This window comes from Falco naumanni, chromosome 8, assembly GCF_017639655.2.
Source record: "Falco naumanni isolate bFalNau1 chromosome 8, bFalNau1.pat, whole genome shotgun sequence".
Classification (NCBI taxonomy): Eukaryota; Metazoa; Chordata; class Aves; order Falconiformes; family Falconidae; genus Falco; species Falco naumanni.
In genome coordinates, this window is record NC_054061.1 from 28,991,313 (window position 1) to 29,018,969 (window position 27,657).

At 41.0% G+C, this 27,657-nt stretch overlaps 1 protein-coding gene across 1 annotated transcript in view; it reads right to left on the reverse strand.

Moving 5' to 3' along the window:
• THSD7B (thrombospondin type 1 domain containing 7B) overlaps positions 1–27,657 on the reverse strand; it is a 269,552-nt gene that overhangs the window by 206,062 nt on the left and 35,833 nt on the right. Inside the window, exon 3 of the mRNA XM_040604804.1 lies at positions 6,855–7,647. Within this exon, the coding sequence (XP_040460738.1) occupies positions 6,855–7,647 (793 nt within the window). The remainder of the gene's footprint in view (positions 1–6,854; positions 7,648–27,657) is intronic.

Sequence of the window (27,657 nt, forward strand, 5' to 3'; positions counted from 1 at the left end):
CAAATGTAAAAACACGCTTTTGCATGAAATTCAGACAGAGTCTTTCATGTCACAGATGTATTTAGGACAATCTAATGCAGATAAAGCCCAGACGTGCGAGACACTTGCTGATCTGAGCCTGCACACGAGACGTGTATTTGCACTGCTGTGGTTGCATCCAAACTGGCAGGGAGGAGGAGGTCTTAGGGACGGGGATACTATGTAAGCCCTGTTTATAAATCAACTTTCCACATATTAATGTATCAGGTTAAATTTACTTCTTGGGAGTCAATCTGGTAAGTACACATAGTTATACATATAGCTACATAGATCTGTGATATAGCAGGGTACTTACATGATTTATGCTTTTTTCTATGCTACATGCTTGAATTGACACTAAAACTAGAGGAATTGTTTCACAACCTAAGTTAGCTTGCCTGCAGCGTAAGATAGATCTGTTAGTTGGCAGGCAGCAGCAGCACACCACCTAACACGCTCAAGTGTAAGAGCCCTCTTACCCTCTCGTGTACTGAAGGGCAATAAACCACATACCAACACAAAAAAAACCCCACTAAACCAAAGAAAACATACTCATGCCTGTTTCACACTCAGTCCTGGAGCTACAAGCAGAAAAACAAGAGGAAGAGGAGGAGAAGTGGTCCCATGGTCCCATGTACCACTCCTACTGCGCAGCTCCGCATCCCCCGTGACTGTGTAACTGCAGGCTGCTGCCCACACTGCAACACGGCTCTGCTCCTCCAGGTCCAGCCACGCTGTCCTCATGAGATACAGTGATTGTGCAGCCCCAAGCTGAACCACATCATCTTTCCATTCTGGACAAAAAGTTAACTCACCAAAAAATCAGTAAATTTTCCAATGGTTCAGTGCATCTGTGTGATGTGCCTTACAGTCACACAGCTCCCACATCCACCACAAGGAAATGAGTGGGAACACATCTATCAGCAGGAAAAAGAAGCAGTGTCCTTTTAAAAACTGTCCAGGAGCAGTGCATGATTAAATCAGGTTGGGCACAGTACAGGAATTATCCCTGGTTTCCTTTCCCAACCATATCAATGCATACAGAATTAAAGCTGAATGCGTTTCCTTACATTAGAGGATGAGACAGGTGGTTACTGTTGAACCTTTCATACTGGAAAGATAATCTCTGAAATAATTTGACACACTAAGAAGCTATCACCATGCCCACGCTGCTGGTACGGGAGGCAGCACCAGAAGGACAGGGTACCACTCCAGCAGCCAGCCTCGCCCCCAGCAGCTCAGGGAAGGCTGCCAGCAAGGGTCAAGCCCGACACAGGAATGCATGCTCAAATCCACCTGCTGCAGAGCAAGAAAATCCTGAAGTGAGCTAAACTACACTGATAACAACACATTTCCATTTCTTCCCTTTTTCTAACATCATCTCCTATTCCATAATCAATGACCCAACCTTACCAGCCACTGGAATACACACTACCTGCCTCTTGCACTTGGCTAATATTAGGGTCTAATAATGGACACAGTCTTGCCACATTCCTAACAGCACAATACCTTTTTTTCCCCTTAGGAAACCATCAATCAATGTTAGCAGGCATACTTTCAAAATGTATTTTAGGGTCCTCAAGAGCTGCCAGAGCTGTTTTGGATACAGACGATACCATATATTCAATCTGTACAGCAAAGGCTTCTTTGGCAGGAGAAACACCAGTCCCTCCTGCACCAGGGTGGTAAGGGAGACGAGGAATATCTGCCCATTATACAATGACCAAAAGGAAGGGAAAGGGAGCTGGGATTCCTGTAAGCCAAACACACACAGGGCTTTGGTGTCTAAAATGTCTAAGTTTTGGTGTCTCCAAAACTTAATGCACCAGATCCTGTTTCAATTAAAAATAAATGCCGACTTACACTTGCGCTACCCTAGGCTGCCACCAAAATCCTAGGGCTAAAGAAGCAGCTGGCTTTCAGCACAATTTGAAAACAGAAAGAAAAAAAAAATATTATTGGGCACTACTTCTAAAATGTTACTTACTGAAATGAAAAAAATGGTTACTGTTCCTTTGTTTCATGTGCCTTCAATAAAAGCAAAGGAAATAAACAAAACTTTTTAAAAGCAGACTAGAAAATAAAATCTCTTTTTTATCTGATAGCTCAGGGATTTGTTTTCAATCCTGAGCACCAAGGCTTGATTCCTACATCTGCTGGGAGGAATGTGAACATACATCTCCTCGCCCAGATCACAACCAAAGCCACCAAAACACACGCTACAGCGCAGCATTCCCGCCTCCGGACTGCAACGTTTTGTATTCATCCAGAGAACAGAAGAACATCAACACTATAAACTGCAAATATTTTTTTCCTAAAAATGCACAATAGCACAGTGGTTAAGCACAATCCACTAGGAAATGGATAATGGAAATTCAAATTACAGAGGCAAACAAAAGGGCTGAATGCTGCTCTACCTCAGCCTTGACAGACTGTTTTCCCTTGACTGAGTTTGACCTGAATTTTCACTTACGAAGGCAAAGTAAACAGAAACCCAAATCTAACTCTATTCTATCATTGTTGTCATCTTACAAGTAGGATGAAGAGTTTAAGAAATATGTACCCAAGACTCCTAATCCAAATAGTAGTAATAAGAAAACCCTAAAAATGTTTGCTCCTGACTTGAACTTCTCAGTGTGTTTAGTGAGCACATTAGGTTAGAAAATAAGGTTTAAGTTATTCAGGATTTCAGTGGCTAGTTATGGGCACTCATTTAATTAAACTACAGTTCTATGTTTAACCTTATTAAAAAAAAAAAAAGGCAAGTGCCTTTGTCTCACTATTCAGTAGATCTCTGCAACTGTGACAAGACAGAAAATGAAAAAGAGCAGAAGTTCTAGCACATTCATTTCTTGCAACTTTTTCAGAGAATTTTCTTCTAATGGATAGAAGTGCTTATGTTTAAGTTTGTAACTGGATATGAGCTTTAACGCAAAACTAATACTTTTTTCTGAAATGGAATGAAATCTGAATTTTATCTGAACAGTATAAAAGAAAAAATCTAGCTTGTTAAAAGTCTTTAAAAGCTTCAAATCAGATCCATAAAATCATTCTATTTTGATGTTATTGCTTTTATTTTCACAAATATAGTTTCTGCACCAAAATTGTTTCTGAGCAGAAATGAACCTGCCTCAAGGTCTATTGATGTTCTGCTGTCCAATTGTCTTCATTTCAAGTGCTTCCAAAAAGGTCTGTCCCTCCCTTTCCACTCCCTTTCTCCCTTTTCCTTCCATTTGGACAGATGTAGAACCTCCAAACTGAAAAAATATTTCCTCAAAAACATTTTCCAGCTCTTTCCCTGATACGGCACACCCAACCTTCCACACACTTGCGCTCCTCCCCAAGTAATTCCCATTTACAGTTTTCACCTTTAAAATTGGTAAGGTTTTTTTCTTTACATCTTCAAGGATGGTACAGACACACAGATCTTCGTAGGCACAATTATTTAAATTAAAAATAATATTTTCCTTATAATGCAAAGGATTCTTCAGCTCCTACCTGAGGGCTTACTGTAAAGCCACAAGACCCTTTTTGCAGGGTTCAATGGCCTCGCTTCAGCATCAGTGAAAAACTGGAAGGATCAGGCACGTTCCCTGCCACTGTGACCAGTTTCAGAAAAGAAAGGACACCCCACCTGCCATTCCCATCAACCGCCAACTTGTTAGACAAGCAGCCAAAATGACGAGGGGACTGGAGCATCCCCCGCCTGGGGAAAGGCTGAGGGAGCTAGGTCCTTCGGCACGGAGCAGAGGAGGCTGAGAGGGGATCTCATCGATGGCTGCAAACCCCTTAAGGGCGGCCGTCCAGGGGACGGGGCCAGGCTCTTTCCAGGGGTGCCCAGCGACAGGACAAGGGGCGACGGGCACAAACTGCAACACAGCAACTTCCCCCTGAACAGGAGGAAAAACGTCCTTACCTGGAGCGTGCCGGAGCCCTGGCACAGGCTGCCCAGGGAGCCTGCGGGGTCTCCTTCTCCGGAGACATTGCAGACCCGCCTGGACGTGACCCTGTGCAGCCTGCTCCAGGGAACCTGCTCCGGCCGGGGGAAGGGCTGACTGACCTCCAGAGGCCCTGCCAACCCCCACCCTCTGTGATTCTGTGAGCACCCTGCCAGTAATCCAGCATTTGTAAGAAGCGAACATGTTCCATCTTTTAGTCTTGAAAAAACAGCTCACGCTCAACTCCACCGACATCCACTTTTTGTCCAGGGGCTGTTCTCTCACGCCGAGGAGCACACCCAGGTGCCCTCTCCAGTGCGCTCGCTGCTGGGTGCCAGCCTCGCCGGCTGCTCCACAGCCCTGAGGTTAGACACCAGTAAATTAAATAACCCTGATAATAGATTAGGCATCTTTGCCATTGCATTATAAATTAGGGGGCAAGATGTGCATATGGCTCCTCTCCTCACGCAGCCTTCAACCCGTCAGGGTGGTTAGTTGCCTGCTCCCATTATCCACCGCTTTCCTGCAAGAGTCGGGCAGACGTGGTGGAGGCAAAGCCCTGGCAGACCAGCAGCTCATAGCCAGCAATTAAAGCACATCTCAGGATGTTCCCCTGTCTCCCCTCAGTTTTCCAGAAATTTAATTAGTATCTCTCATTGGTACTTACTCAACGGTGTTAGTCAAAATAGGAAACCTTGGCCAGGGAAAGGGAAAAGCAGAAATAAGGCACTTCTTCCCAGTTTTACAGCAGACGCTTGGCTGCCTGCCAATCCCCACTACCGGGTTATGCAAATGCATTTACTCTTCTTTATCAGTAGCCAAAGTATCACCGCTCTTGTAAAGCGACTTCTGCAAGATAGGGTCCGTTCTTCAGAAGAATGGCAGCAAATACGCTGCACAGCAAAACTAGGAGGACATTACCAGGGGATGCTTGAAGGGAGTCATTATCAGGGGTATTCAATATCAGTGACACTCCAGCCCTGCAATTAAATACAGACTGGGTTTGAGGCTTGGATTTCAGGTCCAAGAAGAGAAAGGAAAAGTGTGTGACACTCTGGACAACATAACATGACATGACCTTCTGCCCTCTATACAATCAATGGGGTTTCCTCTTGCATTTGGAGGAAGAGTAAGGGATGGCTCAAGCTCAGCTCTCTACAGTAAATCTGAGACAGAGCCTCAGCAGAAAAAGTCTGCCAGGAGGCACCCATTGGAGCTGTACACTCCCAAAAAGGGGGCTAGATCAGCAAAAAACCAAACAAACCAGAAAGGAGCAAGGAAGAAGACAGCTTGATCAGGGGCAGAGTCACTAAAGCTAAAGCTACCAGGACGCTCTGCGCTGTCATCCAGAAATTCCATGTATAACTCAGACAGTAGCACAACAAAGAGCAAACATGTCTAGAAACTGTCTTCCATTCCCTGTTCTTACAGCAAATGCAGGAGTGAGTGAGAGGGCAAAGCGAGTGACATTTTAACAAAATCAGGATCCCCTTCGCAGAGCCTCTGATAAGGAATGAGATACAAGAGGCAGAAGAATAGCTAACAAGCGTTAGCAGACATAAACCTGCTGCTGGTTGCACGGCAGCATAAATCACAAGTGACTCCATTAACGTCAAGCAGCTACATGAGCATAAAATCTGTATATTTAGAATCAGCATATATTTTGAGAGAAGTAATAAAGTCAAGATGTTAGAAACTGTTGGAGCAATTCACAAAGTTTGACTTTTTTCCAACCCATAAAAGAATTCTGTACTTTGCTATAGGTGTAATAGGAGGGGGTAAGAAAAAGGCAAGAATGTATATTTTCACCTCGATATGTGTGCAAAACCACTGCAGACATTAACAGAGATAGAGAATTGGATGTAAAATAACCCTTTGTCTCCTCCATTTGAGTTTGTGCAGGTGCCAGGAGCTACAGATGACTGAGAAACAGATTGACTTCTGCAAAAATTCAGAAGCAGGATGAAAACCAGAACACGAGAAGTTCTCCAGAAAACTTGACTTTCTCAGAACTCAGTCAGTTTCTCAGTCATCTACAGCTGCTGGCACCTGCTCAAATGCAACCAGAAGTCAAATGGCAGAGCTTAGATAGCTTGAATTTACGTGTGAGAAACCGAAAGAATGAATCTTTCCATTATTTGCTGCACATTACTGTAACCTTCACGTTTGAATTACACCAAAGCAACCCACATAGACTAAGAAAACATGTCAGATAAAACACGTGAGGACAGCAACCAACAGCCACCACCAAGGACAGTCATGCAAGTCACCAATCTTGTATTGGCACCTAAGAGTTACACCCAGACTGGAAGGCTCCTCAATAAGCAGGATGATAATCACAGATTTTACTCACTGGTCCACCTTTCCGAGAAATACCTCCTAGTAAACTCACAAGGCCAAACTTTTCACACTTATTTTATCCATTGTTGATTTTTAAGAATGAAGGTGTTTAAGCTGGTGCAATTTTAGCCTTTTCTGCCAAATATATGCAGTACACGACTGAGAACTGCATATATCTCCCTCTCCCACAGCCAGGGCCCAGCAACAGTACAAAGTGATGGATATTTCCATTTCCTTGATGTTTCCTCAAAACAACAAAAAAAGCCAGAAGAGAATTATTAAAAAAATATAAACCGAATTAAACAGCCACAAATCGTAGAAGAATGCAAAATATTCAGCATATGCTAGCTTTACTAGAAGGGAAGGGAATTAAATCAAAAAAAAAAAAAAAAAAAAAAAAAAAAAAAAAAAAAAAAAAAGAGACCATAAAGAAAACATACAGAAATTTGCATTTAAAACTCAAGAAGGGGAGCACATTTGCTGTTGTGCTGTCACACAGAGCAAGGACTCCATCAAACAAATCCACGGGGGATGAAATAAAAGACAAAGCATCCTTACCTCAGCGCTGCGGTTTTTCCATCGCTCCTTACACACCTGACCTGCCTGGTTTGGTACCCGATCTCCACCTGCCCGGCTCGCTGCTGGGGTTTATAGCCTTGAAGTCCAGACGTGCTTTGCTCTCCAGAGTCCGAACCCAAATCCGGCATAGTCTGCCCCGCCAGGTTGACTTCTTTGGGATAGGGCAGCCGGCATTCACCCCAAGACCCCACTCGGAGGCTGTAGGCGTGCTCCTCCTCCCCAGGACAGGTGGGAGTGCCACAGGCTCTGGCTTCGGTCAGGTTCGGGCACGGGGCACCCCCGTAGAGTGGAGGAGCAATGACCGCCCGAGTCCGGTGCTGCAAGCGCCTAGTGCAGCCCGTGCCACACTCAGACCAGCCGGAGAACTCGGACACGACGCAGTCCCGCGGGCAGGGCACCAGGCAGGCTTGCTCAGCGGCTGGCTGCGGCGTGAAATGTTCACATATTTCGTTGGCGACAACAGTTCTGTTCAGCTTCTGGAGGCAGCGGACAGTGCGGCGCTGCAGCCCGTGCTGTGCGGTGACACAAGCCCCACTTCCCACCTCACCGCCAGCAAAGGAGGCCAGCCCACACCTGTCCCATCCCGAAACCTCCCACTCGAACAGCTCCAGGTGCCAGTCGCAGACTTTAAAGCACCTCTTCTGGCTTTCGGGTTTGCCCTTCTGGTCGCAGTTCGCGTGGTACGTCGTCCAGCCCTCCGCGTGGGTGCACCAGACAGCCCGACTCCGCACGGCCCCTGAGCCACAGTCGCCTACACACCGGCCCCAGTGACCTGCAAAAGAGGGGGTGTTGAGAAATGCCACGGATCTGTCCCGCTGCTCAGTAGCATCCAAATCATACCCTGCCATGTATTCAGAAGGAAAGAACCACCAGCTGGTCCCTAAAATTGGTTAAATGCTCCCCAAAGGCTGCAAATCATTTCTCCTCCCAGTGTAGTCGCATTATTAGGTCACCCAGAGAAACTGGTGGGGCAGGGGAAAAAAAATGCCCCGCGACTTCTCACATTAAAGGCAGGCCAGGCAGTAAAACGCATTTTCTGCAGCAGTAAAATGCATCCCAAAGCCTGAGGAAATATGAATATTTAATTTCACTTGTACAAATGAATACAAAAATGGTCATAAAGAAACAATAGTCTAATAGGAAAAGAAAGACAAGTTAGATAAGAAGAAAACAGTCTTAACAGAGCAATTAGTCAACGGAATAAATGCACTGGGAAGCAACTGAACCATCATCCAGTGATAAAACGGTGAGGGTAAATATTATGAAAATAAGAGCATACTCGTAATAGCAGTTTGAAATGGAGGAAGTGACTTGTAACGACAGTGTACGTAGTGCAGGATAGGTCCCACCGGTGCTGCTCAGTGAGCACAGCCCCGATAGCAGAAAAGGCACCTCACATGTGTCGACTTCTGAATTACCCTGGGACATACATCGAGCAAGTCGTTTCCATTTGCAGCACATGGCACTGTAAGACGTGGTAAAGCTAGCCCATTTGGGAAGAGAAATTAAAGCCAAATTAAACCCAGCGACATAATTTTTCGTTCTGGAGCACATGAACGTACATATGTAATCACATGAATCTTATTTGAGGATTTACAAGTGAACGCAATCAGACAAGGCTAAACAGAAAGATTTTTCTGTAACAATATTACTTGACAGATATCCACCAAGTCAAAAAAATAATCTGAGGGCGATAATGTACAAAATTGCTTGCGAACTGAAGAAAGGTAGAGAAAAGCACTCCACCAATTTTTAACATATTAAAGCGAGTTTGCTGATCATGTCTCAAGAGGGTCTCATCCTGTTCCTCAGTTTAAAAACTTGCCACTACCTCGTAACAGAGCCATTTTGCTCAGTACAAACACAGCATATGTATTCCTTGCTTGAAAACACGCAGCAGCTACCCTGTCTTTTGTATTTTTTCAAGGCAGAAAATGAACTTGCAATAGGTTGATTTATATTAAGAAATGCTACTCCAGTCAAGTTTTTTAAAATTGATTTTAAAACTACCAGAATCAGTTACACGCTTACACAACAAAACCAAACACACACATAAACCCCCAAAACAATTCATAATGGCTGCAATTATAATACCAGGTGTTTCATTCAGCTGGTGGCAGGTTTGCTGGTAATCCTATTGTTCTTTCTTCAGGAATAGAGAGGAATTAATCCTCCAGAGCCAGGGGCCTGACGTCGCGGAATAGAAAAAATAAAAATAAATAAAGGAATAGAGATTCCTGTTTGTTTTTCATTGTCGATAAAGGAGGACAAGTAAATAGGAATTGGCTATAGCCCAGCTTCTCCTCCCACACATCCTGAACTCTTGCCACGTCCCTTCCACGGACGCTTCTCCTCCCTGGCCCTCCAGGTCAGGGCTGCAACCCCACCAGCAGGCTGGCACCTTCTCCCGTGGTGGACAGGCAGGGGTCAAGAGGGGTTTCACAGTCATCAGGGTTCAGAGATGACTCCAGCTTCTGTTGAATCCTTCAGGCTATGCAAAAAATCTTGGTCCCTTTTATGCCTCTGCTTCACACCAAATGGTATCAGGCCAAGGTAAGAACTTGGCCACGACACATTAACTCGAATGGGAAAAGGCAGCATCAAACTGTACCGTGCTCTACAAGCTGTACTATATTCACAACAGGCTTTTGACAGAATCCGCCGTCCTTAAAACCCAATATTCCAAAACATGAATCTTAAAATATGGTTTTGAAATTCAGGTACGTGAAGTGGTCCATTGACAATTTAAATATTCATCCTTGATACTGCACCTTTATATCTAAAAGAATATTTTTATACAAATGCCAACAAGCATCAAAATCAGACATTGGATTACGTAGATACTGTCACCTTCCTAAAAATCATAGTAAAAATTCAAACCTCAAGTGCTAGGTGGCTTTTTATTAACGGAGGAGAGTAACTACCACAAAGACTAAGCATCACAATGTGATTGTATCATAAGCTAATTTCAGCATTTATTGCTCTGATGCAGTTCAGCAAAGGCAGTTTAATTTTTTGAGATGTGGAATTTCAGTACAGGAAAAGTTTGGTTTTCACCAGTTTGTTCTTAAAGCAAAAATTCAAGAGTAATATTGTTTCACTCCAGCACTGAGCATAACAGTGTTTTACCCATCCATAGGACCATGAAACACGTTACACCAATTAAGGACTTCCCAATAATGCTTTTAGGATAGCAAATAGCACTAAAAATAGCATTAAAACTCACCATGGAGTAATACAAAGTAGTTGTAGCAGAGGACTGGCCAAATTACACTCACCAAATCTACCACTGCTTTTTTACTATTGCACAAAACTCATCTTGTTAGTACTTTTTATACATTTCTGGGTGTTGCTCATGAACTATGCCAAGTAATAGCTACAGATTTACTAATCCTTTATGTTACCAGGATAGAAAGAGACACAGCAGAAACCAGAAGTGGCCATTATTTAATGTCAGGTGTGAATTTAGAATGAAAAATTACCAAAAAAAAAAGTAAGCTAGGACTCGTACATAAGTAATTACACTATTGTTAGACACATCATAATTTGCAATTATTCTCTGGCAAACATGCTAAAAACATAGCCTGCTGTTGGCATACCAAAAAAAAAAAAAAAAAAAAAAGCATGAAAAATAAGGTTAAAAATCAGATGTAAACCCCATTACACTATAGATTTTTTTCACTTCCTGATGATCTCTTCAGGACGCAGCAGTAAACTTACCCACAATGTTTCATTGCTTAGTTAAATATCCTGTTTGGTGGCTTACACAAGGAGAAGGATGTAAATACTTCCTAGTCAATAGTCTGCTTTGTAATTAGAATTTAATTAATTATTTTTAGACGAGTCATGCTAAATTTACACTTTCCTTAAAATAAATCTGAGTCAGTTAAGAGAAACATCTCAGCACAAGGTGAATGCTTAACTACATTTTATTAAAAGCCCACTGGAATTTAAGCATCAAAAGCCTGAACTTCAGAAAGATGCTTTACAAGATGCTCCCAGTCTAGAACGAGAGGCCACTGGTAACTAACGCAGAAGACTGAATAAAATGTAATATATTTCACAGTGATCTCTCTACAGAAAGTAAAAAAGATGAAGATAAAGGATAGATATTGTCCATCTCCTAACCATCGTCACTTGATCAGGTACTGGGGAAATGTTTGATTTCAACACAGCAGGACACAGGTGGGAGGAGGAGACGACTGTGGACATACGTTGAAACGGGGAAGCTCCCAGACAGATGGAAGGGGAAACCTCATCATGATGAGGGTATTGGAAGAGGCTTCCCCAAGGGACAGAAGAATCTCATCCTTGAAAGTTTTCAAGACCTCACTGAACAAAGCCCTGTGCAACCTGGTGTGAACCCAGTGCTGAACCTGCTCCGAGCAGCGGGTTCAACCAGATGACCTTCCATGGTCCCTTCTCTGGGTTACTCTATGAAGGAACATCTAATAAAGCAAGGTTTTGTTCGCTAGGATATCAAAACCAGCTTTTTGCTTAAAGATACCACTGAGATCTCCATGCAACATGCAACAGGACAAACAAATCCATTAGTCAACCAAACCAGAGAAAATCAATCAAATCACTATTTCCAAAAATGAGAAGTCAGGTAAAACTTGCTTGACTTGTACAAAAATCATAAGGGATAGTGGTATGTCTTTGTTTATGGAAAACTGTAAACAAAGACATCCTACTGTCTCTTTATAAGAGATCTATAACACTACAAGTAATAATGGCATGAAAGGGACTAATAAATCAAGACAATCTAATAAATAAAAACTACACATTGTTGAGTTTGCCATCTTTCATCGGCCAGAAAGAGTACCATGTTATCACCCCATACAGCTTCTCTCACCCCGTTAAAAGCACGCAATAACACAGCCATTGTAGTTTATCTGGTGTCATGTGCACCCGTTTGCTTTTCCTGCCTGCAAGACATACCTACAACTGTGCAATAATTATGTCTGACAGGATACAGTGACATCTGCTCTTGGACACACAGGTCACACAAGCATAAGGCAAGCAAGTTATTCAGACAATAATTACATATTACCGACAAAATGGAACACCACTAAACATCAAACCTAAAACAGGAATCCCAGTAAGAGCTGCTTAATAAGTGTGTTATTGCTTAATAAGGATTGCTGCAATAATTATGCTCTGTTTAATGTGACATTTAGCTTAATTGCAACCATTTCACCATCTGAGAATTCATTCAACAATAAGCATCTTCCACAATTAGTCTGTCCCTGTAGCTATGTACTAATTTGCAAACTTAGGACAAGATCAGCAATCAGTTAAATAGAGTATTGTGTTAGTAATTTATTTCAAACAGGTAATAGATATGCTCCAAGTCATATCCGATACACAAAACAGTGCAGGAACACTGAAAAAATTAACGTACAATCACTGGAATAGTCCTCCTATTTTCTACACTTTTTTATTTTGTCTTTCAGTTTAAGTATCAAATTTAGGAGCAACTGTTCTGGACCTTAACAATTTGTTTTTAAACAGAATCTCCTAATTCTTAGAAAAAAGATCCCCAAATGTCATAAAACAGACATATAACTTCACTAATGCCTTGCTGTCTACCAGACGTCATTGTAACTCCAGAAGATCACCGCAATGTCCACTTTAATTTAATACTTCTGCTTGAAATGTCATATAACCACTCCGGGTGTCATTCCAGCACCCTTCCATCAGAGTGTGTTTATAGGAAATGGAAAGCTCCAACTCACTCTGCGATTTCTGAGGACAGAGAAAAACTGACTCAGACAACACGAGCTTTATTCCTAACAGTATTACAACCAATTAAACTTAACTATTAGTAACAGCAGCAAAAAATTAGTCCATTCAATTAGTTATTTTAGGAGAAGTTTTTAGGAGATTTACATAGTTTTTATGTAATTTTATGAGAATTATCAATTTTTTTAATGAGGCTTGGACATGTATTTCTTTATTATGAGAATACAAACAACCACACATTTTCTCAACGTTATTTGTTTTTTCTTGCACAATGCAAAGACATTCAATATTATGCCAAGAGAAGTATTTCTAATGATTCGGACAACAATCTTACTATGGTGATGAAATTTGTACCATTTGCAAGCCATGCTCTCTCCATGTCAGTGTACTCAGTCCAGTCACATCTTTTCTTGCAAGACTAAGATTAAAATCTTAAGGACCTGCTCCATCCAGACTCTAGGATACCAGATCTGATAGATTTAGGTGTTTTACATTACAAAGTAATATTAGTATGTTACAGTTCATGTAATGCCCACTCCCCTGCTTTCAGGAAGAGCCCTCCTGTACGCTTGCCCTGCATCTACTGCCACGTCTCAGCCAAAACACAGCTTTTCTTCCCTGCCCATACTTCACTGTCTCAGTTCTTTTGCCATTTATTATTAACAGCAATTCAGTAAAACACTTTCTACCATAATCCATTTGAAAGATGCTATACAAAATAAAAGACTATTGTACGATTTGCAATGTGTCATACAGGGCATATAAAATTCCTCTGATTCCTGGGATTAATTTTAAATACCTGCAGCACTTTTTTAAGCTTTCACGATCTACACAAATGAGTAATTCAGCAGCTTAGTTATTCATCTTATTTTAGATCTGAATAAAGGTGAAGTTTAGTGACTTATAGCCATGCAGCAGTTTGTTCCAATTTTACATTTCAGGTTTTTCCCTTATTATCCACATGTGGTAACAGTTGAGACATACTCCAGCAAGAAAGGCATTTTGCAGCAAAATGTAATGAACACTGCTGTTTATGAAAAGTCAGTGATTTACTAACCCCTCGGCACCTGAAGGCAGGACTTCTCAATATTAAGCACTAATGTAAACTACATTAGCCAAGCTACTCAATCATGTGCCCACACCCCAGACATGGCTCAGGGAAGAAAATTCTTTTCTTTCAACTCTCAGTTAAAAATTAAAAATAAAAAAGGAGCCAACCAATACATTCCAAAACATTTCTGTAATACTCATCTGACACATTTTGAGGGTTCATGAGAACAGATTTCTTGCCTTGATAACAGCTGACATTAGGAGATGAGGCCATGATGCATATAAATTCATGTATACTATAAAAACAAGAAGTTTAAATAGATGTTAGCAGCAGATTACAACTATGAGTAGTTTACTGCATATGAGATTAAAAACATCTCGCTATTGGATTATAGATAGTTATAATCAAACCCTGACCTTTTTAAAATTCCAGACATCTAGGTAACCAATTCCTTTTAAAATGTAACAGCCTTTATAAGGTGTTTGTAAATGCAGCCTTAATAGAAAAAACAGCTGATAAACATTTCTTCAGTCACTCCACCTAGACTTTGGGGCTTGTATTCCCCGATGGGAACTACTATTTCCATGTGAAAAACACCCAGAATCGATACAACCCCGGCTGCGCTGCATCTCCTGGAACACACGCTGCCTGGTGCAGCAGGGGGGAACCAGGGGAATGAATACACGGGCGCTGCTGGACAACCCAACAACACCTTCTGATCCCCAGCCTCCTCTCTCATTACACTGAAATCATCTCTCCAGCCCATAGGAAGGCTCAGATCCCTTCAAGCACAATGAAGCATGAAGTCGAGGAGGTCTATCCTGATATTTGCAGGGAAGCAGAAGGGAGCTTGGTGTTTTTGTGATCGTGCTTGTATCTGCGTTGTGTACCTGCCTGTAGGAGCTGGGCGTTCAGAAGGCACTCCAGCTCTACAGAGGTCCTTACGTTACTGGTTCAACACCAGCAAGCATTGCACAAGGCTTTTCCTGCTCTTCCATACATTGGCATCCCCTCACCGCCCTTCACCGAGGCACTTCTCCAGCAGGCAAAGCCCAGGTTCCACTGCAGGCCCACCTCCCTGTCGACAGCCTACCAACACGTGGGATCGCTCCAGAAGCAACCCAGCCAGCTCTGGAAGGGACCGCCTCATCCACATCTCCGCAACCAAAGCCTTGCCAAACGACGGACGGAGCAACACGAGCAGTCTCCCAAAGAAACCCCACCAGGAAACGCACAGGCTGACACAGGGCCTCGGTGGGACAGCTGGGGGAAGCACTGGCAGCACTTCCAACGTCTGCTTGGTATTCCAGCTCCAGGAGACAAGGAGAATTCTTACATTAGTTCTGCAATAATTTGTTACCTGGCCAACACCAGGCACTGCCACCCCTTCTTGTGACAACTGCGGTTTCTAATTTTCTTACTCTTTCATGAAGCTTAAATTATGTTCACTGAAATAGCAGCAACGTTCTGTTTTTCAAAACTTAAAAAAAAATCTGTTTTTTTCCACAAAAAAAAATTGTTTTCCTGAAAAGGCTGTGACACAACACAGCCATCTGCACACCTGCACAACTATATGAAGTATCAGAACTTACTTCACACACACATAAAATCAGGAAAATGCACGCACCCCTCTCCAGACATCATTTGAAGGGAGAAGTACATTTTTTCTGCTCAGCTGCATGCTATTCCCAACTTACATATTTTAGAACCCCCTACAGCACAGAAGCCAGCATAGCTTTGCAGATGCTGCAACAATCAATACACCACGTTAAAGGCACTGAAATCCAGATTTGCACACCAAGGGACTACTAAGTCTGACTGGGGTTAAACGGCGGAATTGCATCCCTCAGCCTCCCGCAGAGCTGATGTGTGCAGACCTGCCCATGTACAATGATGTCTACTGAAAAGGCAGATGAGAGAATAAAATAAAATGAGTATATATATAGAGAGAGAGAGTATATTCTGTACTTATACAGAAATACCTTCTCAACCGTGTGGGCCAGACAGTCATTATCCTTAATAAGCATTATAGAAGAACGATCCAATGGGCAGGATTTCCCATGGTGCCCAAACGGCTACTAATGAGTATTTCTGCACAGATTGAGAAAACCAATGATAACAATTCCCTAGCAACAGACAGCATAATTAATTTATGTGAAAAGTACTATTTTAAAATATGTACACAATTGGTTTATAAAAAACTTGACAAAGGTTATTGTAGAACTCTACAAACTGCTTTTACTGGGCATTTGCTCTTTCCTTTTTTATTTATTGATTTATTATAACGTCCATACATAGTAATCCACTTTTAATTATAATTCTATTTCCATTTACTCTAGACATTCTTGTTAAATGCTCCAAATTCTAGAGAAAAAGTATTTTGGAAAAGCACAATGCTCTGTAATACTTTGGAAATCGCTGTGCAGGAACAAACAATACGAGCAGCTATGCCAAAGTTTGGAATGATGAGTCTTTTCCAGCAGTAAATCAATCTGCTGTCTCGCAGACGCGGTGAGCACAGGCTGCTGACAGGAGGAACGGCTGAGCATTGAGCAGCTCTAATCAGTCTAAGAGGGCCAAAGAGCTTAAGTTCCCAGACAGTGTAAATCAGGATGAAGGGCTTGAAGATGCAAGTGGCTTTCACTTCAGGCAAGAATGACAGGCGTACAGCAAATTAAAAAAAAAAAAAAACACAAAACCAAAAACAAAACCAAAAAAAACCAACAAAAAACAACCACAAACCAAACAACACAACAAACAAAAGAAAAACCCTGAACAAAAAAAAAAAATTAAAAAAACATAACTAACTAAATCAAATTCACAAAAATTCAATTTGGGTGGGGAGGTGGCAGGGTGATTAATGTAAAAGGCAGGTAATGGCAAAGATATTAATTTTCAAGTTGAAGTAATATCACATCACATCATAAATTCAGCTTCTTGATTGCAAGGTCCAGAAGCACAGAATGACTAAAATACTTGAGTTTGCACTTAGAGAACATAACATTACCTTGTTCAGACTCACAGGTGTTAAGAATAGAAAAATCTTGAGAATCTTGTGACAAGCATTACAAAATACAAGTAAGCATAGCATACCCAGATAAGGTATATGAAGGAAGAAAAATCTCCATCCCATCTGGAGGCAGATTTTGCCAGGCATCGTTCCAAATAACTACACATGCAGGTGAGTGAAAGCAAAATATTGTCGGATTAAGATCTGTGCATCAGGCCAGACAGAGATCCAGGGATCTTATGGGGAAGTTGTATTATCCCATGATGCTGCTGAACAAAATTTCTTTTATTTAAAAATAGCGTGTTAGGCAGGACAAGGCATTCAGGGGCACCCTGTCCAGAGAAACAGCCCCTGTGCTGCAGTGCTTCTCTGGAAACCTACCTCCCAAATGAGAGCAACAAAACCTGGAACTGGGGCAATAAAGCATTACAACATGCAGAGTAACATTCTACTCATTTTATTTTTAATTTAAAGGTGTTTTTTTTTCCTTTTGCAGCTGAGTTAGATTGCTTAGAGCAAAAGGCAGTAACACTCCAAGTATAAGCAGAGTACTGCAGCCCTGGCCAGAAATCTGTGTCGGTACATTAACACGAGCCCTGCAGCGGGCAGAGCACTAACCCACCGTCCCAGGGGGGAAACAAGCACATTTAGGGGAAGGGGCAGGGGTTGGGGTTGGGTTTTGGATTTTTTCTTTTCTTATTTTCAGAACACTGACAATAGAACGTCAGTTACAAGAATTCAAAGATGGAAGTGTTCAACCATCCAATCGCACCCTACCTAAAATTACACCGAGGTCAGCCTTACAACACTGGCAGATCTTTCACTACCCTTTTAGCAGGCGTTTTGCTCACGTTATAGTGGTTACGTATTTCTGAAGAGTCTTCAGCTATCACTGAAATCTCAACAGCTGTGCACCTTTACATACATTTTCACAAGCTTCAGCACAAGTGGTAAAACCACATCCTTCAAGATGCTTAAACAGCTGAGAGCACATATCCTGAGGACCACTTTGCTAGCATAGACCCATGTGTCTTGAAAACCACTGAGATGTGGCAGGGTACGGGGAGCATTCAGGTAGTCCGCTGGGGCTGTTTGCTGAGCAGAAATGAACAATTCTGAACTTGGAAATCAGGTCACTGTTGCCATAAAAGCTAGCGCACTATGATTTTTTTGAAGTAAAAGAAAGGTAACATGGAAAAGTATCAGTTACAGATGCACATATGCTGTACGCGTATTTCACATCCAAACAAGCATCTGCTTTTACAGTGTTAGCCCACACTTTGCAATGGAGGATTTTTAAAAGCAAACGTTCTTTATACATAAGCGATCATTTAACAAGGCCTTAGAAAATGCAGCCCTTAACAGATTTAATTAACAGGTTAATGATGTGCATAGCATGCATGCTCTCAAAAGCAAAGATTTTCACATTAAGCTTCTTTCTGTTTCACAGAAGCAGCTTTCTGTAGAGTATCTGTGCTAATGTAATTACACATCTGGTACTTCTGCTGCTTTCAATTGCAGAGATATTTATAAACAGTGCTACTAATTTACACAAGAGCACCTAGCTGTTCTAATGTTTTACACTACAAAAAGATATTTGCATGAAAATCCAACTGGCAAGAGTTGTCTTTTGTAGCCCTGAGTGGTTCTAGTGAATATATAAAATGATCATTTAGCCTGCAATAAATCTAACACGCTATTGTCATGACTGCTAAGCATGCCTCAAATTCACCTTTATATGAAGAGGTCAAGTACAAATTTTTAGACAGTTCTAAGTTAAACATCAGCACTGGTAATCCTCTGTTCCACTGTGTCACCCACATGGCAAAACTCATGTTTTAAAATATCATTTCTTGGTGAAGTTCATTCATCACCCTCACTGTAACTGGGAAATGATTGAAAACCAGGCCAGCATAATGGAAATCCCACATTATCTCTACCAGTATTGTCAAGAAAATGCAGTGGTTATTAATTTAAATATGCTTCAAAGAATGATCACAACTTCAAACACGAAGCCATTCCTGCCTCAAGCTGCTTTCAGTTCAGTTTAGGTCACATTTAGGTTCATCACGATAAGACCTGAAATCCCCCAACTTACTAAATATTGACAGAAGATGCTGCTGCCCTAAGTATTTAATCAAAGGATGGGATGAGCCCCAAGTCCTGATGGGGCATTACGGCAAGGAGACACTATCAAAGTAACCTTTCAGCACCTGCATGCTCAAGCTCAGGGATGCCTGCATGGGAAAAGAGATAAGCCAAGACAAACAGCCCTTTTTGCTTCATATTTTAAGGCACAACTGATTAAGAAAAATCAGAAATTATTCCACAAAAGGAAAAAAAGAGTATATGCGTGAATGTGAAAAACCTTCCTGTCAAAAATATATATACACAGACTCATACATATATATACGCTATGAGATATATATATCCAAATTATCCCATTTTGCTCACATTTTTGAACCAATCAATGTTTTCATGCTCAGTCTGTAACCAATGCAACTGAAGTGTATGTAAAATGTCATGATTGCCATATCATGGGTTCTGAAAGAGTAGAGCCAGCTCCTAATTCTCCCCAGAGGAGATGCTTCCAGTGTCTTGGAGGTTGTGATGCAGGCTGTGGATACTTTTGAAGATTAAATGATAACAGGCAATGGACAAAACACTGAAATCTGCTCATCTATTTACTCCAATACCCTGACAGTATTCTGGACAGTTAGAAGGAGGAGTGATTTTGGGGGGCAGGGCAATAAAAACACTTAGCTAATACTCCTGAAGTACAGATTTCAAAGGGCTTTTAGTTTTGCTGCTTTTATAGGAGTCAGCTGTTTCCACATGAATCAGCTCATTAGCATGTCCCAGCTGGTTCATTAACCAGCACGCTGAGATTCAGTATCACCATAAGAAAACAATAAACTGCTACCGAAACAGATTCCTGGAGAAACGGAGTGGGCTACCTGGCCTCTTCCACAAGGAAATCCACCTCCCCCAGCAGGTTTAAGGAATTACAAAGGTCACAGCCAAACTGGCATATCCATCCACGAACTACAGCGTTAATAAATCTGTCTACGCCCTCAGCTGATGGGCAACACTCAGCTGTAGATAAATGAGGCTGGTAGCTCTGCGAAAGAAGAAAATTGTTTCTTCCTCTAAGGATACTGAAGTAACTGCACTTAATTGAGTTTTAATTCCACTGGGCATTCTTTAATTCAGTCAAGCCAGTTGGAAATAGTCTTCTATTAGAAATGCCTATTCCTTTTTCATGACTCCCGTAATAAACATTATTCAGAATATTCTTTAATAAATAAAGCCAATTTGAGTTGAGATCCTTTTAACAGTAAGCCATGTATTTTACATATACAAATAGAAATGCTGGTTGAATGGAAAAAATCAATGAAGAAAAGGGCCTAAGAAAATGTAATCCATACTAATTACATATTAAAAACACTTACAGTCTGTCCTATCTGAAATTTAGAAATTCAAGATATCCTTCATCTTTGAAAACTGACCTTAAATGACTCAAATTCCCAGATGCTGAAGAAAGATTTTTAGTTTACATCAAATCTTGACATTAGTGCACATACAGAAATCAGGTTCCAAAAAGTAAACAGAATGCACATATGTGACTAATAATGTGCATAATATTCAGGTGTTTTTAAAACAAAAAACCCCAACATTTCTTCAAAGAACATTTACCATTCTCAGGATGTGTTTTTAAAAGAAGTCTGTCTAACGCTAAAACTGGTATGCTGAATTTTAATTGTTTCTATTTATTTATTTATTCCCTGACGAATAAAGGAGTGGAAAATACCTCCTGGACCTCTGAGTTTAGTCACTAAGAAGGTAATATAGGCAGGTTTGTCATAGATTCTTCTTCTTTCAGGCCTCAAACAGCTCAGACCAGTTAGGTTTACTGTCCCATCCCATCTTCCCATTCTCCCAGGTATTCTAACTTAAACCAATAAAACTATTTTGACAGGCAAACTAAGCAAATAAATACTTCCCTACATTAATTTTGACATATGCAAATGCACACTATTAATAACTACTCAGCCAACATTTCCATTTGTTGTTATTTATCTGGTTACAATAGTTGCTGCCCTGATAGTGACAGCCTTACTTATATCTACGTGCAATTTGTTTCCCCCAGACTCAGAAAGAAGCCTCCCACCATGCATCCAGACAGCCTCGCATCAAACTCTGCAATAAAGCAAGAGAATAAAATAGCATACGTACTCCTAAGCTAAGTTTCTGCAACAGCATCATTTTCAGGACTTTTGTTCTGGATCACCTTTCCCTGTATCTTCTTTGCCCTTCAGGACAGCTTCCCACAGGATCCTAGTTCCCTGAACAAGTTGAAGTCCATGCTCCCAAGATCACGGAAGAACCTTTAATCTGCTACTTTCCTTCTTCCCTTCCCTCAGGATCTTAAACTCCACTATCGTGTGGACTGACTGCACTCCCTGTGGCCAAGGTTACTGACTACCACATTCCTGATCGGTTCCTCTGTACCTCTGAATCATCCATCTAGTAGATCGCCACCTTAGTCCAGCATTTGAATACAAAGGACGTAGGGTGGAAGAGGAGGAGAAGCAGGGAATGACACAGGATGGGGTGCAGGCTAGCACCAGATGACACCCCATCGCTACTACTCACTCATTAGTGGCCAGTTAGAGAAATGTACACCTGGAGCTGGACAAAACTGGCTAGGGGAGTACAAAAAAAAAAAAAAAAAAAAAAAAAACCACACAAAAAACCAAACAAAACCAAAAAAAAAACCAAACAAAAACCCCAACAACCAAAAATCAAAAAACCCACCCCAAAACAAAACAAAAAAAAAAACCCAAACCAAAAACATGGTAACATGATGGAAGGAAAAGGTGCAAAACTGTTAGGAAATTAATGCGACCCCACGGGTATCCTACAGCAAAGAAGAAGAAGAAACAAACAATATGAACATATTCCTCCTGGGAAAAGACTCCCAGTGCTGACACACCACCACCGCCAGGATGAAACCACCAACCTCAGGACACAGAGCAGCAAGGTGAGAGTAACACCAGGAAAGGTGTACGAGCTGAGAACAGTGTGCATGAGAACTTTACCTGCATTACTCTCTTTTTCTGTAACAATTAGAACGGACTAAGAATGATTAGACTGTTAGGATTTTAGTTACCCTAACAATAATTAATTGTCTATACTTATCTATAAGGCGTGCTTCCTCCTTCCCCAAGAACAAAGAGAGAAAAATTTACCTTAAGACACACTTCGATTTCTGTGAGAGATGGACCCTCTTTCTCAGTTCATACCAATCTGTGGATTTTCATTCCGGCAGCCCCAAGCCCTATCACTACTGCAATTAAACAAGACGGAGAATCACGTCCTCCCAAACCAGAGCCAGCAGAGCACTCTGCCACAATACTGGTAAAAACACGAGTGCCTGCTGTAATGCAACACGTTCAAATAGCTTGGGAATAATCAGCTCCAGACATTTGTGTAAGTACAAATGAAGACGTTTTGCATCAGCCCTCTCAGAAAGATTCCTCACATTTATTAGGTGCTGCAGTGCCTTGGGAAAACAAGTTCACTACGGCTCTCTGCCTGCAATGTTCAAAATCTCGGGTACTGCAACAGACCTTAATCTATTCAAATAATTCATTTCATTTCACATGCAGTTCCTGAAGAACACTGTGCATGACAAAGATACTTATAATAGAATCTGATTTATATTTTTTAAAAAATACCAACTAATCAGAGCATTTTATAAACTCTTCCTCAGATTAAGGCTCTACTAAAGCCCTTCTCAAGTTTCACACGTGAATAAACCCATCCATAACAAGGCTGGAGGGGTTTTCACATTCATAATTTATGGGCAAATATATTTTCCCCATCGAAACTTCAGAGAGGCTCAGAAATACCTATTTATGGCCACCTTAAAAAAACTCCTAAAACATGCAATTATAATGATACTGCTTAGATAAGCTACATTCAAATATTAATTCAGCGTCAAGAATATACATAAATGGCACACAGCAGTAACACCACCATATCTCATCTGACCTACGAGGATTACAGCATTCAACAGCTGGACCATTAAGAGCAAGTCACTGGGTGCCAATCACATTGATAAAAGATGGGGGATTTTCCTGATCACAATGCACATCCTTTGCCCTGGAAGGAAGAAGAACAGCTGCTGCTTCCTATAAAACCCTTCGTATTTCCTCTCTTCAGGGAATTCAATCTCTAGATAAATGAATTGGTTGGGCAGGCACAAGAATTCATTAATTTCTTCCTGTCTGCTTTTAAGTACGTGTTTGCTAGTTCAAGGAGAAAACCACGTCTACAAGAAGGCCGAATACCTTCCCCAACTACATGCACGTTCTGCACTCAGGGGCTTATGAGTGTCAGGACCTGCAGTCACTTGACAGAAGTACCCACGGCATCGTCTTCCCAAGGAGAAGACAGAGGGCCAAACTCTGGTCTCGGTTATGCCAGCATCAATTCAAGGGGAGCCAACCAAGTCCACATTCCTCCTCTGTTCCTCATTTATCTCTGGTTTGTTGGGGGTTTTTTTGCTAAGTTTCATTGATGAACATCAGTTTGCCAACAAACATTTTAAGCCCTGTCTTCGAATTTCCAAATGGATATCAGGCTGTTAAATAATTTCTTTTCAGATGTCACAGGAAAGAACTCAGTATCGACTCCGACTTGCTTCCAACTGATACCTAATCCATATAACAATAACAATGTAAATTACCACTAAGGAGTGGTTAGCCGTTGTGGTCAGATCACATGGCAGGCAGGCAAGCTCCACCAAGTAGTAAACAGTGAGGGAGAACGGTAAATGTGCTGATTATGTTAATGTAACTGTTTGAAGTCAGAGATGCAGGCCTGTATTTCACTGATAAAATGCGTAAAATAGAAAGAAACACTGCGTAAGCAATTAAATTTAACTTCTTAATCAATAAAATGGAAACTGGGACCTAAATCCACTTTATAGGATTTAGGAATCAAAGTCTTCCTGCAACTCAAAGACAGCTGTGATGCCCGCTTAACTAGAGGGGAATGACAAAAATGTCACATTCTATCTTGATGCCACACACAAGAGAGTCATCTATCATTAGATTAAGTTAATTTGGTGGTAATGATGCTCCTGATCTTTAGTTCTGGTTGGCATTCTTTGTAAATAAAGCTGTGCTTCCAACAGTTTTGATGGCAGCATCTCACAAGAATTTGACGGATGAGCCCACCTGTCCTTGTTAACGCTCTGGATTTGCTTTTTGTAGGTCCAGTATTCCTCCAAGGATTCCAGAAATAGGAAGCATATCGTGCCTTTAATCTTGCACTTTATTTCAAATATTTCAGTGTTGGCAGAACTTGGGTTGGTACCAAGGTGTCCACAGCCACAAAGCATCAATTCTTCCACCTTGTCCTACCAGGGGGCAATCCAAGCTACCAAACACAGTGGCCCAACACCGAGTCAGAGTTGTTTTGATTCTATTGCTGTCTCCCAAACACAGAATCCACTTAATTTTTCTTTCTCCCCTCACTGATTCATTTCCTTACATTGTCACTTAAACATGGCCCAGTCTGCCACCAAATACCAACTCCTCTTCTTTGCAAAATTCAAAAAATTCAGCAGTTCCTACAGATGCTGCTTATGCCAAACTTCTTCCGTTGCCCTTACACACAGCTGCATGGGAACTGCTGTTCTGTATTTCACCTTTCAAGAACTGTGGCCACATCCATTTATTTGTTTTTTAAAGTACTGTGCAGTGTTACAGTCTTATCAAAACAAAACCCCTTACCGATGGTATTTCCACATATGAAAAACAACTGACAACATATATGTAGCTGATAGGACATGTATATAAACACACATTCAGAGGTATTAACTGATGCAAGAATAACTGAAAAATAAATTTACTACGCATGGTTGAGGCTGTGATCGTCAGGCTTCATTCTAAAAACCACAAAACGACCAACCATCTGCAATGCCTTTGATAGTTCACTAATTAATGATCAAGAATGCATTTGCTTCAGCATAATTTTATGCTTTTATATGGATATCTTATTTGATTATAATTATCACAGACTGTAGAAGTTTATTAGGGCCAATCATTTCTTAATGCAATTAAAATCCCCAGGGAACAATATGAAGTAATTTTTATTGGTGAAAATGATGAGAGCTTATAACCAAAAGGGAGCCTACTTGTCTACTGCAATTATTCCAAAATATGAAATTAAAACAAACTGCATGAATTTTTCAATACGTTTTCGTGAATACCTGAGTCAAAACAATCAGTAAGTGTCAGAAGTTGCAGGATGAGCTGATCTTCAGGCTCCTTCAAGCTCCTCTAGTATTCACCTCTTTGGGGAAGGGATTATGCAGCTTTTTTCTCCTGCTGGATGAAATCGCCCGCTCTCAAAATAGCTCTCTGGGCTATTGCCTCTGCTTCCCGACCCTGTTAACACAACACCTCTAATTCTTTCTCTTTCACAACGCTGTGACACTTCCTATTAAAATGAGTCTAAAAACCATTTCTCCACAACACAAATAATTATTTGTTCTTTCACCCAAAGGTATTAACACGAAGATTGGAGGGTAGAAACAATAAGAAGTCTCAATGAATGGATTCTACGTACATACACCTTATCCTGTTCTTTTATACATTTTTAGAATACCTCCACCTCAGAGCTGGTAAAACAAATTATTCTCTTCCCCTTTCTGTCATTCTCTCTCTATTGTCATCCTAAAAGTGTTCCTTTTCTTTCTCTGCCCAGACAAGAGCCTTTCAGGTTTTAGTATGCTCTTTACCCCAAGACCTGCTTAAGAAAAGTAATACATAGCTCGCTGATGGGTGCCAGAATGTGATTTATTTCCATTTCAGTTTCCCCACAGTTTCCCCTGAGAACCCAAGTAATCACTGCAAGAACATCTCATCACTGCCACTGTTTTAGTCCCATTTATTCCCCCTTAAGAGTGTCTATTGATTTAATAGCCTACATTTAACCAAGATAATATTATCGCGTTCTAAAAAAAAGTTGAATTATGATAAATAAGTCTTTAGCGAGTCGATCTACATCGGATGTCTGTTTACACAGCTGTTTCCAAACAATATAGACAAAGTTCCACAATTCCTTACACCCTTTTCTCATCTATTTAAGCATTTAGTAATCCCATTAAATGAGACCCAGTATCTGATATGCCACACAAAACCTGGAGAGAAACTAACTATAAAAAAACATCGTTCTAAAGAAGATACCTTACATTTTTTCAGCAAACACAGACCTAAGAAAATTGTCTGTAGAGGAAGAAAAGGCAGATCAGCAAAACAGCAGCTAGCATTATCTGAAGCGAATAGCCTCTTTCTCCAGGCATCTACACCAAGTGTAGAAAGGAGCACACTTCTGCCAGGATATTTACACCAGGGGAGGGTTTACACCAGCGGTTCAGGACAGCAGGCACGGGCAGTGGGTGCTCGGAGCCAGGACACCTTCACTGCCATCAGCTGCCAAATGGGACCCAAGCTGGAGAATTCCCAGACAGGCAGAGTGGACAAAGCTTGACTTCAATATAAATTGGCTCCCTCTGATTGCTCCTATGAATTACAGAAGAGAAATATCATAACAGTAAACTGTGACTGGAAGTGAGCTATTTTCCTAAGTATGCTTAATAGCACGGAATAGATGCATTTCTTCTTGTGTCAATATTCCACTGCGATAGCTTTTCTCCCGAGGATTAGAGAAATCCTTCCTCCTCTAATCCTGTTTTCCAGTGACAACTTAAGAACTGAAATGGCAACAATTTACCACTTCCAGTGCTAATTCACAAATTGCCAAGATTTTTTTCCCCACTGTTCTACAGCACTCAGTTTTTTCCCAGAATATGAGTTTGTTCAGCCCAATCCTCTCAAGGGGTAGACTGGATCAGCAGAGAAGGATGGGGAACCTCTTTTTGAATTATATGTTTGCTGATTTTTATTTCTTTTCCTTGAAAAGAATATTAGAGTCATCCTAGATCAAGGCTACTTAGCTCAAGGCAGTGATGCTTAATCACTCCAGCCCCGCTGGACATCCAAGACTGAGCACCCTAGTTTTACAGAACAGTAGTTTACTGTAGTTTGCAATATACAGAATAGCTATTAATTTCAAGTACTTCTGCTTGTCCAACAAAAACAACCCACTAAGCAAATACTTCCACTAATAAATCAGCCTTGCCTGTGTTTGTCAATTTATTTTGCGACAGCCAGCAAGCCCAACAAGCCTGTGCATTGGCAATGGCATCTGGAACAATCACTGTTGTGTTAATTACAACACTTGCCAATTATGGACTGCAACAAATTATAATGCTATTTAATGATTAAACATTTTGGCACTAATAAATGAGCAAAATTATATATATATATATACACACACACACACACACAAAGAGATGTAGGAACAGGATAAACATCCACTTCAGACCATGCATCAGGTAATTCCATATGGCAGATATTTTAATACCAGGTAAGGTACTTTTCTTTTTTTTTAATGACTGGTGCCAGTTCCAAAGCAGAATACTATTTCATTCCAAATGGAATACTATACAGCCTGAGTCAATGCCTGTGAAAGTCACTGGAACGCTCAGACATATTTGCGTATTTTTAGGATAAAAAAAGAAAAGAAAATTCTATGCCAGCAGTATGACTCAATGCCAATTAAACATTAACACCTCAGGCATTTTCCTTCTGGTTTGATACTCAATTCCACAAATCTAAGTTCAAAGGGAAGAGTGTTTTCAAGCCCACATTTGAGCAATAACATGCTTCGCTATGAAATGGAAATCATTTGGTCACCTTGTATTAGTGTAGAAACCAACATGAACTAGTGTTTTCAAAAGGCAAAATATCAAGTTTAAACGTTCCACACAGATATTCAGGAATTTGCATCCTACTACTGCCCTGGAATTTCACAGTACTTTTTTTACATATTTTCTG